Source organism: Eurytemora carolleeae, unplaced genomic scaffold (genome assembly GCF_000591075.1).
Source record: "Eurytemora carolleeae unplaced genomic scaffold, Eaff_2.0 scaffold1030, whole genome shotgun sequence".
NCBI classification, from domain to species: Eukaryota; Metazoa; Arthropoda; class Copepoda; order Calanoida; family Temoridae; genus Eurytemora; species Eurytemora carolleeae.
In genome coordinates this window covers 83,151-99,246 of record NW_019397527.1, presented here as the reverse complement: position 1 = coordinate 99,246, position 16,096 = coordinate 83,151, and the positions used below count along the sequence as shown (strand labels likewise).

Here is a 16,096-nt window from a genome sequence, read left to right as displayed (position 1 = left end):
TAATGGACTTTTCTGTTAATTTTTTAATGTTCCCTTTTGTTAACGGAACTTTGCTTAGCCCTAAAACTGTTTAGCTATACAAAAGGCTCTGCCTGCGTCAAGTTAAAACCCTCTGAGGCCGAATTTAAAGAATTTGAGCCGCGGTTCAAATTTGGTTGGTTCCACTTAAATTTATATTAAATTTTTCAAGATTTAAACCGGCGGTCAATTAAAACCGGTTTTGGGGTATTTGAGACGTGGCTTAAATTCCTTAAATTCGGACACTGGGTTTGGTGGGTAACGTGATGACAAACAGACTAGGGAGCTCCTGGACAAACCCTAGCTTCTTGATTTCATTTAATCTAATTTGATTTGATTTGATTTAATTTGATTTGATTTGATTTGATTTGATTTGTATAAGAGTAAAGTTGTAAAGGTCTTGTATATCAGGATATGAGTCCGGAAAGGTTTCTGCTCAGGGTGGAGGGTTTGACTATGGATATGGATCCGTCCTCTCCAGATCAGGGAATGCAGGTCAACACACTTAAATGGACTGGTGACGTAATTCTAAGTGATGCTCTATTTAAATATTTGCTTGTACCCTTTAAACCTCTTTCTGAGAACAAAAAATATTCATTTTTAGTCTTTTAAAAAATTTATTATTTACACTTTGATTTCTTTGTATATTGGTGTATACGTGACTGAAGTAGAGACAAAAAACGAAATTTTCAGAATTTACCAGTTTTTACTCAGATAAGGTTTACTCAGATAAAGGTTTACTCAGATAAGGTTTACTCAGATAAAGGTTTACTCAGATAAAGGTTTACTCAAATAAAGGTTTACTCAAATTAAGGTTTACTCAAATAAAGGTTTACTTAGATATAGGTTTACTCAGATAAAGGTTTATTCAAATAAAGGTTTAATCAGATAAAGGTTTACTCAAATAAAGGTTTACTCAGATAAAGGTTCAAATGATGCCGTTGTAAATTTTAAACATTATGGAGGGTCACTTAACATTTCTGTCACAGTCTGACGTAAAAATGTTATAAATTAAAGAGTTAATAACCATTTACCTTCCTCATCCTCAATTTTAATATTTTGGTATCTTGAGTATTTCAGAAATATTGGTTTTTACTGTTTGATTACTTCAATTATTTTTTTTACTAAATAAAAACATCAAATTGATTTTTATCTAAGCTTATGCTGATATGAACTCGGGAATGCATAACAGGCTAACAGAAAACTTTTCTTTAAAATTATGTTCCAGGGCCCAAAAGGTTAAACAGCACAAATGTGTGAAACACACCTGCAGTATGGAAACAGTACAACTTTTTAGAGTAAATTCCACTCTGTGTATAATATATTCTCTTTGACTAGAACAACTACATAAGTTTCATATTCTTTAGTTCTAGAATAGTTTTACAAATAAAGAAATAAAATTAACAGTAATGCAGGATCCTTTTCTAAACTATAGATACTGAGAAAATATAAATTGTTGATACGAACCTTAAATGCATTATGAATTTAATGTTTCTTAAACTAAAGAGAAAAAGAAAGGGATAGAAAGATAATAAACCAAATATTAGAGAGGAGTATACAAAGAAGATGAAAATGTCAAGGAAAGGGGAAAAAAGTAAAAAGAAGAAGGAAAAGCATTTGAGAAAAAAATGCAAAGGAAAACATAATACAGGATAAAGGTAACAAACATGAATCATGATATGTTTAGGAAATACTGGATATGGATATTCAAGTGGATATCAGCAGTCCTGCTGTTGTTGTGGTTCATCTGGCTCTAACGACGGCATAGGCAATCAGTTCTTTATGATAGTTAAACATTTATTTCATCCTTTTTTTACAGCATAATTTTTACCGAAAAGGAATATCTACATTCAAAGGTTTTTATTTAAATTTAAAAAAAAATATGTATTAACTTTCTAAGAATACCACAATTAAAATAACCTATTTTCAGGTGGAAAACGTCGATATCGTCTTCAATGTTACTCAGAAAAAGGTTTAATGATACCTTTCTGAATCTGTTCTTTTTTTAATGATTTACTGTTTTTTTACTGGTTCAGGTTGAAAAGAGAGCAATCTTAGAAGTAATTTTTTATAGTGACCCTCCAGTTGTTGAGGGGTGTGTCCGAATTTCAATGGTGCCCTCTTAATTTTCTTCATTGTATCTGCAACATAATCCCGCGAGTAACTTTTTTTTTAACTTTAATAGTTTTTTTGGATAAGGGGTTTGGACACAAGCTCACGCATAAAAATAAAAACGAAATGTCAATAAATCTTTTTCCAGTTTGTTATTAAAGTTTTTCTATTATTTTGTTTTGCAGTTCAAGTTTTGCTCAAGATCAGTTAAAAGTCATAAACCCCGTTTTGTGTTGCGCCATTGTCTTAAAAACTTGACCATGGGTAACCCTATAAACCATGCGAGTAACTTTTAAATTTTATTAGTTGAAAGTAATAAATAAAGAATAAAGTGTATCAAATGTTATATTTGTTACACAATACAGAAATAGAGAGGGGGTCCCTAGAGAGGGGGTCCCTAGAGAGGGGTCCCAGAGTCCCCCCCCTATCCAGACTATTTTAGGTAAACCAGACTTTAGCCTGAATAGGGTTAATCTAAGATGAAACATATAAAGACCTGATTGTTTCAGCAATTGATAATACGCTTCTACTCGGTCTAGCAGCGGCAGCAGCAGCTGCTGTTTATATACTTTACCAGGTCGGAATTATATAAGAATTAGATATAATTATTTTATTCATTTTTTATTAAGTTACTCTTTTTGTAAAATTACGAGCATTTTGTAATTTTAACATTCTTTTGTGCATTTTGATATAGCAAACAATGGAAGCTTTGCCACAAAATCTGATATTCTAATCCCTTTATCTTTAATTGAAATCCAATCTAACGCAAGGTTTTCACCATGCGTTAGGTTGCAAAGATATAGGGATTCGAAAATCTTGGTGACAACTACTCAATTCCTTTCATTATAAAACATCAATGAGAAAAAAAAAAAAATTTTGGAGATATTTGGAATTTACCTTTAGAAAAATTCGCCTTAGAAATTTGGTGACAAATGTATAAAGCCAAACCAGGGTCACCTGAGCTAAAAACTTTAGAATGGTGGATATTGAGATTAATGCTTGATCCTCTCTTTTTCTTAATGTCAAGACTATCCTAATCTTGTACTTTTTGTATAAAATTCAACCAATCAGAGTCGCGTATATGAAGCCGATAAATTTGAAATTTTGCGCGCCATCTAAGATGATATACAGAAACTGGAGGGACTCTCTAATTTAAAAAACCGGTTTTTGATTTTCTCTACTATATCCAAGAAAGAACGGTTTAAGAGAAAATCAAAAGTGTGTCCATTGGATACTCAGATGAAGTAATTGGGATTAAGGATATCTCATTCTAAAGTCTTCAGCTCTAGGATAACTTGTTTGTAAACCATATTGTTCGATTTGTGATAAAAGTTTCCAAGTATAGATCAACCTCAAAACTAGTTTTGTCAATTATAAAATGTTCGTACATTTGTTTATGTTATGAATTCACTAAATTAAATAATTGCGACTGCAAAACATTTTCCAGGCCATTGTCGCGAGTGGGAGGAAAAAACGTGGATTTGACTACTCTGTCCTTGAAACAGTTTTTAACATGATAATACCAGAGTTTGATCTAGGTAGGATAAATCTTTGTGGACTTGAGAGCAAATTTGATAAATTTGAGCCGCATCTCAAATTTGATAAATTTGAGCCGCATCTCAAATTTGAGACTCGGCTCAAACATGGTTATGGTTCCACTTAAAATTGTATTACGTGCTTCAAGACTTGAGCCGGCGCTGAATTTGAACCGGTTTTTTGGAGTTCAGCAACGAGGCTTAACTTATTTAAATTCGTCGTCAGATTACCTGCCCTAAATTCTAATTGTCTAACCCGTAAATTTTTTTAACCTGATGGTGTAAATTTTTGATATTTCAAACTTTGACTAATGTTTAGTAGAATTTAAAGTTCTACAAACAAAATGGCCATGACATCAGGTTGCAAAGATATAATGATAAACAAATAGAAGTTATCAGTTCTTTCAGTAGTTTTAGATCAGATTTAAAATTATTTAAAAGAAAGATAAATTTGATTTCTCCTTTTAATGCTAAATACAATATAAAAATATATGACGGAGTATCATTGTAGTTGCAGTACAATATATATACATTACAGTACAGTACAATTGTAGAGTATACAGTGTGATACGCACAAACTACATTCTCTTTTGATTTGTTTCAAGTTAGCAGGATAATATCAAGTGGTAAACCAAAAGAAAAAGGACTCGAGGTTGAGTTTGGTCCTTATAAAACATAAAATAAAAAATCTTACAAAAAAGGAAAAAATAGGAACTTCCTTTAAATGGGCAACTTGATTGCAGCCAGCATGTTTGACGGACAATTCGAAGCAGTCGATCGGCATGATTCTTATTCGGGAAACTGCCCGAGCACTTGCAGTTCTGGATATATATCCCAATACTGTGTATGCCCGGCATCAAATCAAGGACTGGTTATAGATAGAAACCTTCTGCTAGCCTTAGTACTGGGAGCTGCTGCAGCAGTATTTGCCATCTATCAAGCTTTTGTAGCTAAAGCAGCAGCAGCGGGCAGAGACTTTCCTCAACTCCCAGGTTTCTTTGACACGTTTAGAATAGGTAAGCTAGTCAAGATTTTTCTAATAAGGAACCAGAAATTGTTTTTACTTTTACCGCCCTTATATTTTACCCACATTTCCGACCTATGATTTCACCAAAAGAGGGTTAATTAATTGTTAAGTTATTTACGTCACTTTGGACAAATTTTACGTAAATTATTAATATTACAGAACCATGGGTTTCCTCGACCCATTTTGTCTACAAAACATCACTCACTGCCCTATACTAAAGTATAACAAGTAATTGAAAAATGTTGTTGTGATGTATATCCACATGAGAATATTTTGGCATATATTCACCTACATGACATACTACCTGAAATGCCCGGCGTTGCCCGTGGAATCGTTGAAGAAAACAAATTCGTTTTTTAAAGGAAAGCAAAGTTAACATTGTATAGCTTATGTTACCCCCGGGGTAACCATTGGTCCCCCGTGGAATTTTTTTAAATCGAATTTTGAAAAAAATGTTTCTTTTTTAGAAAAAATTCGATTTTTGAAAAAAAATCGATTTTTGAAAAAAAATCGATTTTTGAAAAAAAAATCGAATTTTGTAGAATAAACTCGAATTTTGGAAGAAAAAATATTTCGATTTTTTTATCCTATGTTACCCCCGGGGTACTCAAAGGTTTCCTCAAACAAGTTGAGCCAATTTGGTCCAGCCGAAGTTGAGCCAATTTGGTCCAGCCGTTTGGCCGAGGATAGCTAACATGAATATATTTGAGCGGGCACGAAGAGCTTTATTATTATTACCCTTTGGTTCCTCACTTTCGAAGCTCGTTGTTAAATATTATGCTATTTATGATATTATGTTTAAAATATTACAATTACAATTTCTAAATAATTATAAGCCACATCTGTAAAATCATCAATTTTTGTAAATAGTTTCTCTTCATTTGAGAATATAAAAGTTGGACTGGAGACTAAAAGTTGAAAATACAAAAGTTAAAATAAGTGTGAATGGGAGGGTGGACGGGTCCAGTGGAGTGATCAAGTATACATTAGATATCCATGTGTTTTTCATATTCAAACCAAGGTTATAATGCAAGGAAAGTTATTTACTGCAGTGTAATATCTCTGGGCGGTAATGTAAACACAAAACGGATGTCGAAGCCTGACATGGGATCCATCTTTCACATACAAAATCAATGAAATATTCTGGTCATAGGAAACTATTATGTTAATTATCAAAATTATCAAAATGTAATGCTTTTAATCTCCTCGGATACTAAACGAACACTGCTGCATCTATTCTTGTTTACAAATTCCGCCCAAAGAGAACTGGGTTTAATATGTACGCAGAGTATACGCAACTGCAATTAACTTTCCTTGCATTATACTTTTGATTAAAACTGTTTATTTCATTTGTGTTTACTCTGCAAAAGTGACTTGCGCATTTCTTGCGTATAAGAAACAATGGAGAAATTCCCACATTTTGGATTAGATTAAGATTTCAAGTTGAGAATCGGGCATTGCTATCTTTGCATGTACTAGAGGGCCACTTGAAGAATACTCTCACACTCCCTTTAAGGAATGGCACGCAGATGATAAGATAAGAGTTTGAGAATAAAGTAAGAAGAAGTGAAAGTGTGTAGAAAGAAGAAATTGTTGGAGAAAAAAATGGAGAAATGAAAGTGTGAATTGGAGGGTGGGGTTCTACTAAAATTTTCTTGTTGACCTTAAATTTATCTTTTTTATTAAGATTAATTAATTAATTGATTTTAATTACATTTTCAATCCAAAATATAAAAAATGTATGTAAATTTTTAATACAAATATCGACGATATTACAAGATTTTAATTAAAGAAAGTTCTCTGTAACTTTTTCTGGATGTATCTCTTTAACTTCTGAACCACGTAAAAATACTCGTTAAGCCATCAATTGATTAAACTGAAAATCATCCAGAAATATCTCTTTTTTCAGTTCAGCTGAAGGGGGTTAAAAAACAAAAGAAAAAAGGTTCACTAATTTTACTAATTTGCATTTTTTAAATTCAATGCTTAATTTTAACATTTTTTAATTAAAAATTGTTAATTTCATCAATTTACAAGATGTTGGTGACACCCTGATTTTAAATAGAAACTCAATGAATATTGTAGAAATTTAAATCTTTTGAATTGAAAACTAATGGTTGGTCAGTTTTAATCTAGTTTTTAATCTGACAGGGTGAACATACAATCTGGAATGTCCTATCGTTCAACCGCCGATCTTTACAAGGCACAAATTATTTTTTTGTTTGAACAAAAATTCACTCTTAAAATAAAATAAGACCCCCTCTTATGAATAGGGTGGAATAAATTTAACATTTTAAAGAAAATAAATTGTGAATTTTAGTTCAACGACCAAAGGGTTTCTGCCTCATCAGGATATGGCAACCAAGGAACTTAAATTCAAAATTATATTCCGTCACAATTCGGAGATTCCTAACTTACATGGACTTCAGATGTAATTTCGGGTGATTCCTAACTTACATGGACTTCAGATGTAATTTCGGGTGATTCCTAACTTACAGGGACTTCAGATGTAATTTCGGGTGATTCACTAATAATACTAATTAGAGGTTCACTGACACGGTTCCTTTAAAAACTCTATCTGATCAAGAATGCGTTAGATATCTAATATATTTCTCTTTGAAAATTGATCATGAGTAATTGCAAAAAAAAAAAGAATATCCTTCACATTTTTGATCAAATAAAGGCTTAAAGGAACATTAGGGAGTCGGTCATTTAAAATTTGCATCTGCAGTTTCTTAAAAAATCCATGAAAAGTGTTTGAATACATTTTTGAATTTGCTGAATTGAGGATATTGCAACTGTTGCCCAACTGCAGCTGCCCCTGCAGCTGCAGGAAATGCACTTGGTATTGATCTTGGAACCCTTCTTATTCTAGGAATGAAACAATGCTGTTTTTGATGCTTTTTAATTAGTATTTGTTAACTTGATTCACATTTACTCTGTTGGCAATGAGCATTTTTTTTTCTGATTAGGGGCAATTGCCGCAGCCGCTGCTGCTCTTTTTGCAGCTATTCAGGGAAATAAGATTGCAAAAAAGAAATTTAAGAATTTTTTCTATTAAAATTTTTAAAATTTAGTTTTTTTCAAATTTGGTGTTTTTACAATCCGGGTGAAAGTAGGCTGGGCGTAAACGTCGTCGGCGGGAGGTATTGGGAGATGTGCACTCCGTTGTAAACCTGGTTCAACAAGAAGGGGGGATTCAAGACTTTTTGGCCTTTTTTAATACAGGTAGGACATTCCAGAGTAGTTTAAGGGTTTAAAATGGATCTCTATGATACGGATAGCTATGGCAACGATATTTCAACGCCTGATTATCCGGCAGATTTGAGGAATTGGGTCTATTAATAATTTATATAATTTAGAGAAGAAAAAAAATGATTAAACCGAAAATCGAGCATTTTGAAAAAAATTTAACTTGGTTGTACAAAATTATACTATGAGAAATAATTTATACCTGTTATCAAAGCATAATCATATATTTATTTATGTTAGTACGTTTCTTTTATTGACAGCTAACCAAAAGAAAAAAAAAATGTCTTTTTTAGTGTTAGAACATAGATGGAAATTGGTATATATTTCTCCGTTGAAAAAAGCAAAAAGGAAAAATACTGATACAATAGAGCTGGAAATTGGTGTATCCCACTTGTTAATAAATAAACAAGTTGTTTCTTAGTTAATTGACCAAAACCTTCAATTTAACTGTCAAAATATATCCAACCATAGACAAGGAAGCTCTTATGCAATGGCCTCTGTCTCCCGTGGAGACTACGGAGGCTATGGAGGCTATGGTGGTTATGCCAGTTTTGTGTGCCCGGCTCCGGCCGCAGATGTTGGAGCAGGGGACTTTCTTAACCCGAATTTACTGCTGATTCTAGCCGCGGGAGCAGGGGCTCTAGGTGGAATGACAATATCTAAATAATAAAAAAAGACATTCGTATATATACATGTTGTCATGTTGTCTATAGCCGGCCAACCGGCTGGACCATTGGGTTGAAAATTTTTGTGGGCACTCATGGGTGGCCGGGGGTGTTATAGGCTAAAAGAATTTCGAAATTTTGAAAATTTGCTGTAGCCATAGAAATGTGTATTTTAAAACTAAAACTTTAGTTATTAAGAAGTAATTGGCAAAATTCCCATCGATTTCAGCATAAGAGTTTGCAACCTTTGGGTATCTGTGAATGAGAAATATCAAAAAAAAAGATTACACGCCTCAAACAGTAATTTTCCAAACATTATATCTTTGCAACCTGATAACGAAAACCACTGAATTTCAAATTATGTTCTATCAGAAAATCAGAATTTTAGGCGGGTAACAGGTTTTTTTTTTAAAAACAGCTATACAGACTTAAGACAAATTTTTGTCATTTTGAAAAAACGACTTCTTAACATTGTCATGATTAAAACAGCTGTTCTGGTACAAGCAGCATTGGCAAAAGGTCGAAGATCATTTCAGTTTGATTTTTTGGATATGGCTCATCTCATTCCAGGTGAGAGAACACATGGTTTGAAATGCAATTTTTACCAATGGACTGAAATAGTCAGACATGCTTTAATCGTTAAGTTTGGTCATGCGTTCACAGAATACAATTTTCAAATTGATATAGTTTCAGTCATTTTTGTGTAGCATTTGTTAGTAACAATTATGATTAATATGATTAAAAATATACGAAATAATGACTAGGCTCTTCTATGTATGTACTTTGTTTGTCTGTCTGTCTGTTTGTAACCAAAAAACGTCAAATTTTGTGTGAGATCTCACATAACCCCAGACCAGGGATTATTTTATGGATGCTCATAATTACAGTGGATTTGAGTCTTTGCCACAAACTCAAATTTTCTAATCCATATGTCTTTCCAACCTGATGGAGTAAATCCTTGATATTTCAAACTTAGATTATTTGATCTAACAGAATATTTATAGTTTGAAATATCTATAGTCTACAACAAAGGGTTGAAAAGATATGTGGGATTAGAAAATCAAAGTTTATGACAAAGACTCAATTCCTTTGTGTCCAATAGTTTTAGATTTTTGTTAAATTTTGTAAATGCGCGGGAAAATATTATCAAATCCGTGAACTTTTTTTTATTGTTTTATATCTTATAATTATCGGATAAAAAAACATTGCTTCACTCTTAATCTTGTTATTATTTTACTATAACTTTCTTTTTAAATTTAGAAACCCTCCCTGTCCTATCGCATTACACGTGTACAATTTAAGCACTGTAGTTTCAGTAGAAGTAAATATTCCATTTACTGTTTAGCCCCGATATAAGGATTCATCTCTAATTGTATGAAGAGATATGATAGAAAGATAGATGATACCGCCATGCAATTTCTATTGGTTCAGAATAGACACCAAACACATGACTGAACCCTGATTGGATCAGGCGCTAATGGAATCGCATGCAAAATTTAAGAAAAGAAAATATTTTTAAAAAACCATAATTAGCATATAAAACTGTAGGCAAATATTTGCTTTTGCATTGTAACTTGTAAGATACAATTTAGAGATTGCACTCTGCCTGCAAATTAGTGCCAATTTTAAATTATACAACATAATTGTTCTAATTTTATCATTATACACCCGTCCGATTTTTCAATTGCATTCAACTTTTTACAGATGCTCTTATCTATTTTTACAGCTCTTAAAACCCATTCAGCCATTAAACTATCATAATAATAAATCATCTTTAAATATAAAGGAAGGGGTAAATCAACCTATTGTAAAATTTGTTATTTTTGCAAGAACACACCAAAAATGACCATGCTCGATACACAACGGTATCCTTTCACTCTTGCATCTCTGACAAGTATGAGAAAAGATGCATTTGTCAGTTTCCGTCCTTGTTTCTGCTATAAATAATCTCAAGTCACTTATTTGAAGAAAAGCATTTTGAGAATATAAGTTTTCATTTGGACAAATGTTGTTAGGGTACGTTGTGATTTGTAAATCATAGATGGAACTATTAAAATTAAATTTGAAATTTAACCCTCTTTGTAATTTAATTACAATTGTCCACATTTATCATAGTTTTGCACAATTGATAAAATCCGGGAAACGTTTAAGGATCCGTGAAACCAAGAGAGAAGATTAGAGAACTGTAGAGGGGGAAGTGGAGAAACATATGGTGGAGAAGGGGGAGGGGGGGGGGGTAGGATGATCAAAAAAAGAAGGGGAAGGAGGGGTGTATGAGAAGGTGTTTTGTATCAATGAAAAATAAGACTCATGAGCGACCGTTATGACGTTTAGAAGTTAGAACTTTACCGTTACCAACTCTCTGTATCGCCTTTCCCTTGTCGCGCACTGGACGCTCAAACTAACCGCGTTGAAATCTCCGGGAGAACAGGAAGATTTTAGCAACATGCGCTCCTAGTATTAGTAAAGTGAATGTAGTGATAGCGAAGTAAAAACTTTAAAGACTGAAATCAGAGAAAATCTAGACTTTATTCAATACTCTTCAGGTTTACAGAGATCTTTCACTGTGACAGTAATTTTTTTAGAATTAATTTCTTCATTTTTACAGCCACNGCTGGCCAAACGGCTGGACCGATTGGGCTGGATTTTTTTTTTTGATAATAAATTCGTATATTTTTTTTCCACGGGCAACGCCGGGCCCTTCAGCTAGTACTTTATATATTGCTTATTATCTAATAGAGAATCATTAATCATCGTGCATGCCCCCCCCCCACTCCCTTAAACTCTGCCTTTGATTCATTTTCCCTTTATTGAATCCCCTCACCCGTATATTTAATTGTCAAGCTAGTAAAGAGATTATGAAAGGAATTAAGCCAGAGGTTTAATGTGAATAAAATGTAACTTTAGTGGCGCAAAGGAAGCCAATGGTTACAATGTCGCTTAACCTCGGTTGGTTTCAAGGAAAACAAAGAAATTGAGTCTTTGCCACAAAGTCTGATTTTCTACTCCCTAGATCTTTGCAACCCAACGTTGTAGACCTTAGATATTTTAAACTAATATAGTTCTGTTAAATCAAATAGTCTAAGTTTCAAATATCAAAGGTTTACACCATTAGATTGCAAAGATTTAGGGATTTAAAAATTTGATTTTGTGGCAAAAACTCAATTCTTTTTGTGCAATTTTATATTGCAATACTTGAAATGTTTAATTTTTAAAGAAACTGAACACTCGCTTTAAAATTTTTAAAATCCCTATATCTTTGCAACCTAAAAGTGTATAATATGCATAGTATGAGGAATGTAATTCTTTAAGTCAAATGTATTTTATAAAACACGTTAAACTGTTGATTTGATTTAACTATGTCTTGACATTTTTCTCACAGCAATTAATTTCCTTCAAAGTAGGGCAAGAGGGTGAAAAACAAAACAAAGGAAATCAAGTAATGTCGTCTTTGATTTTCCCAATATTCAAATGATAAAGAAATAAATGCTCGGCAATGTTCGATTAATAAAGAATGTAAAGTTTAAGTTTAGAAAAAATAACCTTGTAACCTTGGGTGTTGGGAGGCTAAATATTAACCAGGGGACTTTGCATGCAGGGGGGGGGGGGTTTATTAATTTTGATAAATGGAATAATGCATTCTACTTTGAATCTTTCTAAATGAAGACATCAGTCACAGAAACTAAATCCTTAGCGAAGAATATATAAGAAAAAAGATGACAGTCATACCATTTAAGGCCTAAAGAGAATAATATTATTTGGCAGTTTTATTATGGTAAAATCTTTCGCAGATTAAGATATATTGGAGTAAAAGTTGTTTCTTCCGAATTAAACTGCAAAAAGCTTTTAAATCTTATCCAGTATTTGGAAGACGACATTCCAAACTATTCATCAACTGTCATGTTTCGTGGGACACCCTGCACCCACATCCTGTCCAATCCCTTATCAAAAGAATAGACGAAGCCATATTGGCAAAAAACTATAATGTGCACTTAATTTCACTTTCGCCGGGGGGAACAATTTAACAACATTTAGGCACTTAATCCTTCCAATATGTTGGTTTAGCTCGCACTAAACAGATTCATATCAACGGTTTCATTTTTGTTCTGTCTCTCAGTGAACATTGTACAAAGTCTTTGAATTAAAAAAGTGATATACATTATTGCATAAATTATTACAAATCAAAATACTTCCAAATTCAAAAGATCATTACCATAAAAATTCCTATTAAGCGATTTTCGAATTTCGGGTTAGCGGGTAAAATATATATAATACAAATATGAACTATACTTTCGTCACGATAGGAAGACAATTTATCGATAATGTTGGATCTTACAGCGGCCATGGTGGCTATGGAGGATATTGCCCTGAAGGTAGGGTTGTTAATCAGTTTGGTTTCTGTTATAAAAACTTTTCAAAAAACTTCCAATATTTCAAAACTGTGTTGTGTTAAAAGGAATTGACTTTTTTGCCACAAACTTAGATATTCAATCCTTATTTCTTTGGAACCCGATGTTGTAGACCTTTAATATTTCATACAATAACATTTGTTAGAGAAATAGTGTAAGTTTGAAATATCAAAGATCTACACCATCAGGTTGCAAAGATGTAGGGGAATAGCAAATTTGAGATTCTGTCATAAACCAAAAACTTAAACTCCTTTTTTATCAAACTTATTTGTCTAAAGAGAAAATGTCGAAAAAACAAAACAAAAAAGCTAACGTTTTAAACTAATCCAGTATGGATCGTCTATTGCGTATGCATATGTTTCCTCTCAGGATCAAATTTGGGCAAAATGTAGAATTTACAATTTTGAAATTTGTAAAACCTTTAGATTTTTTGGAACCTTTTAAAAATTGTAAAAGGCTAAAGAAACGATTAAGAACCCTACCTGAAGGGGTCCCGGTTGAGTTTGCCCTTTTGTCAATCCTCGCAGCTTTCGGACTCTCGTTCGGTATCCTCTACAGAGCTCTCACACTTCAAGCAGCTGGCAGATCTTCTAGCCGCAGCCAACTCAATATTGAAGAACCAGGCTTTTTGTTAGAAAACCTGGAAGGTTTAAGTTCGAACCTGGTTTTTCAGTATGTTCCTGATTTGATTTGGTTTGGTAAATATTTCATATTTTTTTGTTATTTAATCCTACGATTACAGAATGATTAGTATATACTTCGAACTAAGAAATGTGTTTTTTTAAGGAACCATGAAAAACCATAAATTATCTGCATTAAAGAATATGATAAAAATATTCTGAAAACAACAAATAAATGGGAAAGTTTAAGTTTAACATTAGTTTCAAAATTCGGTGATGGTGATAAACCAAACCTCTGTTATAGAGTAAAAAAAGTAGATGTTAGTTCCACATTCTATTGAAATTATTGTTCGTTGTCTAGTTCAAAGTTCTGTACAGTCCCTTTCATTTCTGAAATATTCCAGATTGATATATTGCCCACAGAGGTGTGGAAAGTGTGTCATCCTTACAGCATCGCGTTTTTAAAATTTTTCTTCTCACATCATGATTTTAAAAATCATTGTCCATTGAAGAATCTGCCAACATCATCAGCTGTATACAGTAACCGTAGAAATCCACTAAACTCTCTGCCATCTTGAATCCGACCGCCATCTTGTTTCCACACTTTCTTTTTTGACAACAGTCAGTGTCAGATCGCTGTGTTAAAATGGAGTCTATATTAAATAGAACCCAGATGTTGGACACTTTCTATAATATTATTGGAGAGGAGGGAGGAGAAGGAAGATTGTTTACTTCCAAAGGCGACTCCTATGGATCCCATGACTCCTATGGGTCCCATAGCGGTGGAGGTTTGGGATAATCATTAATTCTTATTTCAATAGATTCAAACTGCATCGCGCATTTAAGTTCTGACGCCAGGTGTTAATTTTAAGAGTGTTTAATGTGTCCTAAAAACTCTATTTACGCATTACAGAACGCAAAAGTTTTTGAACCCACTTTACGCTTTATTTAATAAACATTTTTCATACAGTAATAACCAGAAAACACTGAAATATGAAGACGAAATTATGTTAATACTTAAGTTTATTTGATATTGTTAGAGAGCAAATAGTTTTACTAAATCACTAATTTAGTAAAATTGGTCTGTTTACACTGCCCAATTGATGTGTCTCGTGATCATTGGACTTTACTTCATTCTAAATGTTGTCTTCCTAATTCGGAGTTTCCTGGTAATCACTTTCATTTAAATTCAGTTTCTAATTGTACTAATTGAACAACTTTATAATGAATAATTTAAAAAGCCATCAGTTTTCACGAATTATTTTTAAAGGGTCAGATTATATATATATATTTAACGTGTAAGGTACCAATTATATCTTCTAAAAAAACTCCTTTTAATCCTGTTCAGGACTTCTTGATCCTAGGTAAAATAGCAGAATAAACTGGTTTTTGTTTAATGAATAAACTGGTTTTTGTTTAATGAATAAACTGGTTTTGTTTAATGAATAAACTGGTTTTGTTTAATGAATAAACTGGTTTTTGTTTAATGAATAAACTGGTTTTGTTTAATGAATAAACTGAGCACTTGCCGAAAACTCAAATTTTCTAAATCTTATATCTTTGCAGCCTGATGAAGAACACCATTTATATCTCAAACATTGGCTATTAATAAATTATAATTCAAAGACAACAGGTGGAAAGATAAAAGGTATAACAATTAAGTATCAAATCAGTTTTATTTATTTCGGAAACATATCAAAAGATCAAATGCTTATTGATCAAATCTCTTGAAATGATTAAAGAAGTGTACGCTGAACTGCAGTGGGGGGCAGCTACTTACTTTTTCAAAAATATTATAGAAATAGAAATGATATAGAAAGGATTTTAGGGTATGCATAAATATTTCTTCTCTTTCTTCTCTTTCTTCTCTTTCTTCTCTTTCTTCTCTTTCTTCCCTTTTATCTCTATCTTCTCTTTCTTCTCTTTCTTTTCTTTTCTCTCTTTCTTCTCTTTTCTCTCTTTACTCTCTTTTCTCTCTTTCTTCTCTTGATAGTTTGTTGTGGAAATTTAACCGGTTTTGAGATAAACAATGCATGGTACGATCAGTTTAAATGATTTTACCCAGATTTGTTTACATTTCTAGCTTGTAGACCAATTGTAGACCTAATTGAAATTTTTGCTTTATTTCAAGCCAAACCAGATATTTTCATCTTCTTGGTTTATATATCTTTCAGCGCTCTAGACAGTTCAGAAATTCAAGAAACTACTAAATATTTCTTGAATATTAAATATATTCCATAAACAAACTATATTTTGAACAAAGGAATTGGGTTTTTGCAATAAATTCACATCCCTATATCTTTGCAACCTGATGGTGTAAAACTGTGATATTTCAAACAATTGGGATATTTAAATTAATAGTTTGAAATATCTAAGGTCTACAACATTAAGTTGCAAATATATAAGGATTAGAGAATAGAATTTGTGGCAAAAACTCAATTCCTTGAGAACAAAGCAC

At 32.5% G+C, this 16,096-nt stretch overlaps 1 protein-coding gene across 2 annotated transcripts in view; it reads left to right on the top strand.

The window, feature by feature from the left end:
• Positions 1–10,995: 10,995 nt before the first annotated feature.
• LOC111714731 (uncharacterized) overlaps positions 10,996–16,096 on the top strand; it is a 30,436-nt gene continuing 25,335 nt past the window's right edge. Inside the window, exon 1 of one of the 2 annotated variants that reach the window (XM_023489894.1) lies at positions 10,996–11,155. Coding sequence is in view for 1 of the 2 variants with exons in the window: in XM_023489895.1 (XP_023345663.1) it covers positions 14,285–14,426 (142 nt within the window). In the remaining variant the exon portion in view is untranslated. Of the gene's footprint in view, positions 11,156–14,146; positions 14,427–16,096 lie in introns of those variants that run through there. The other variant, XM_023489895.1, reaches the window with a different exon arrangement.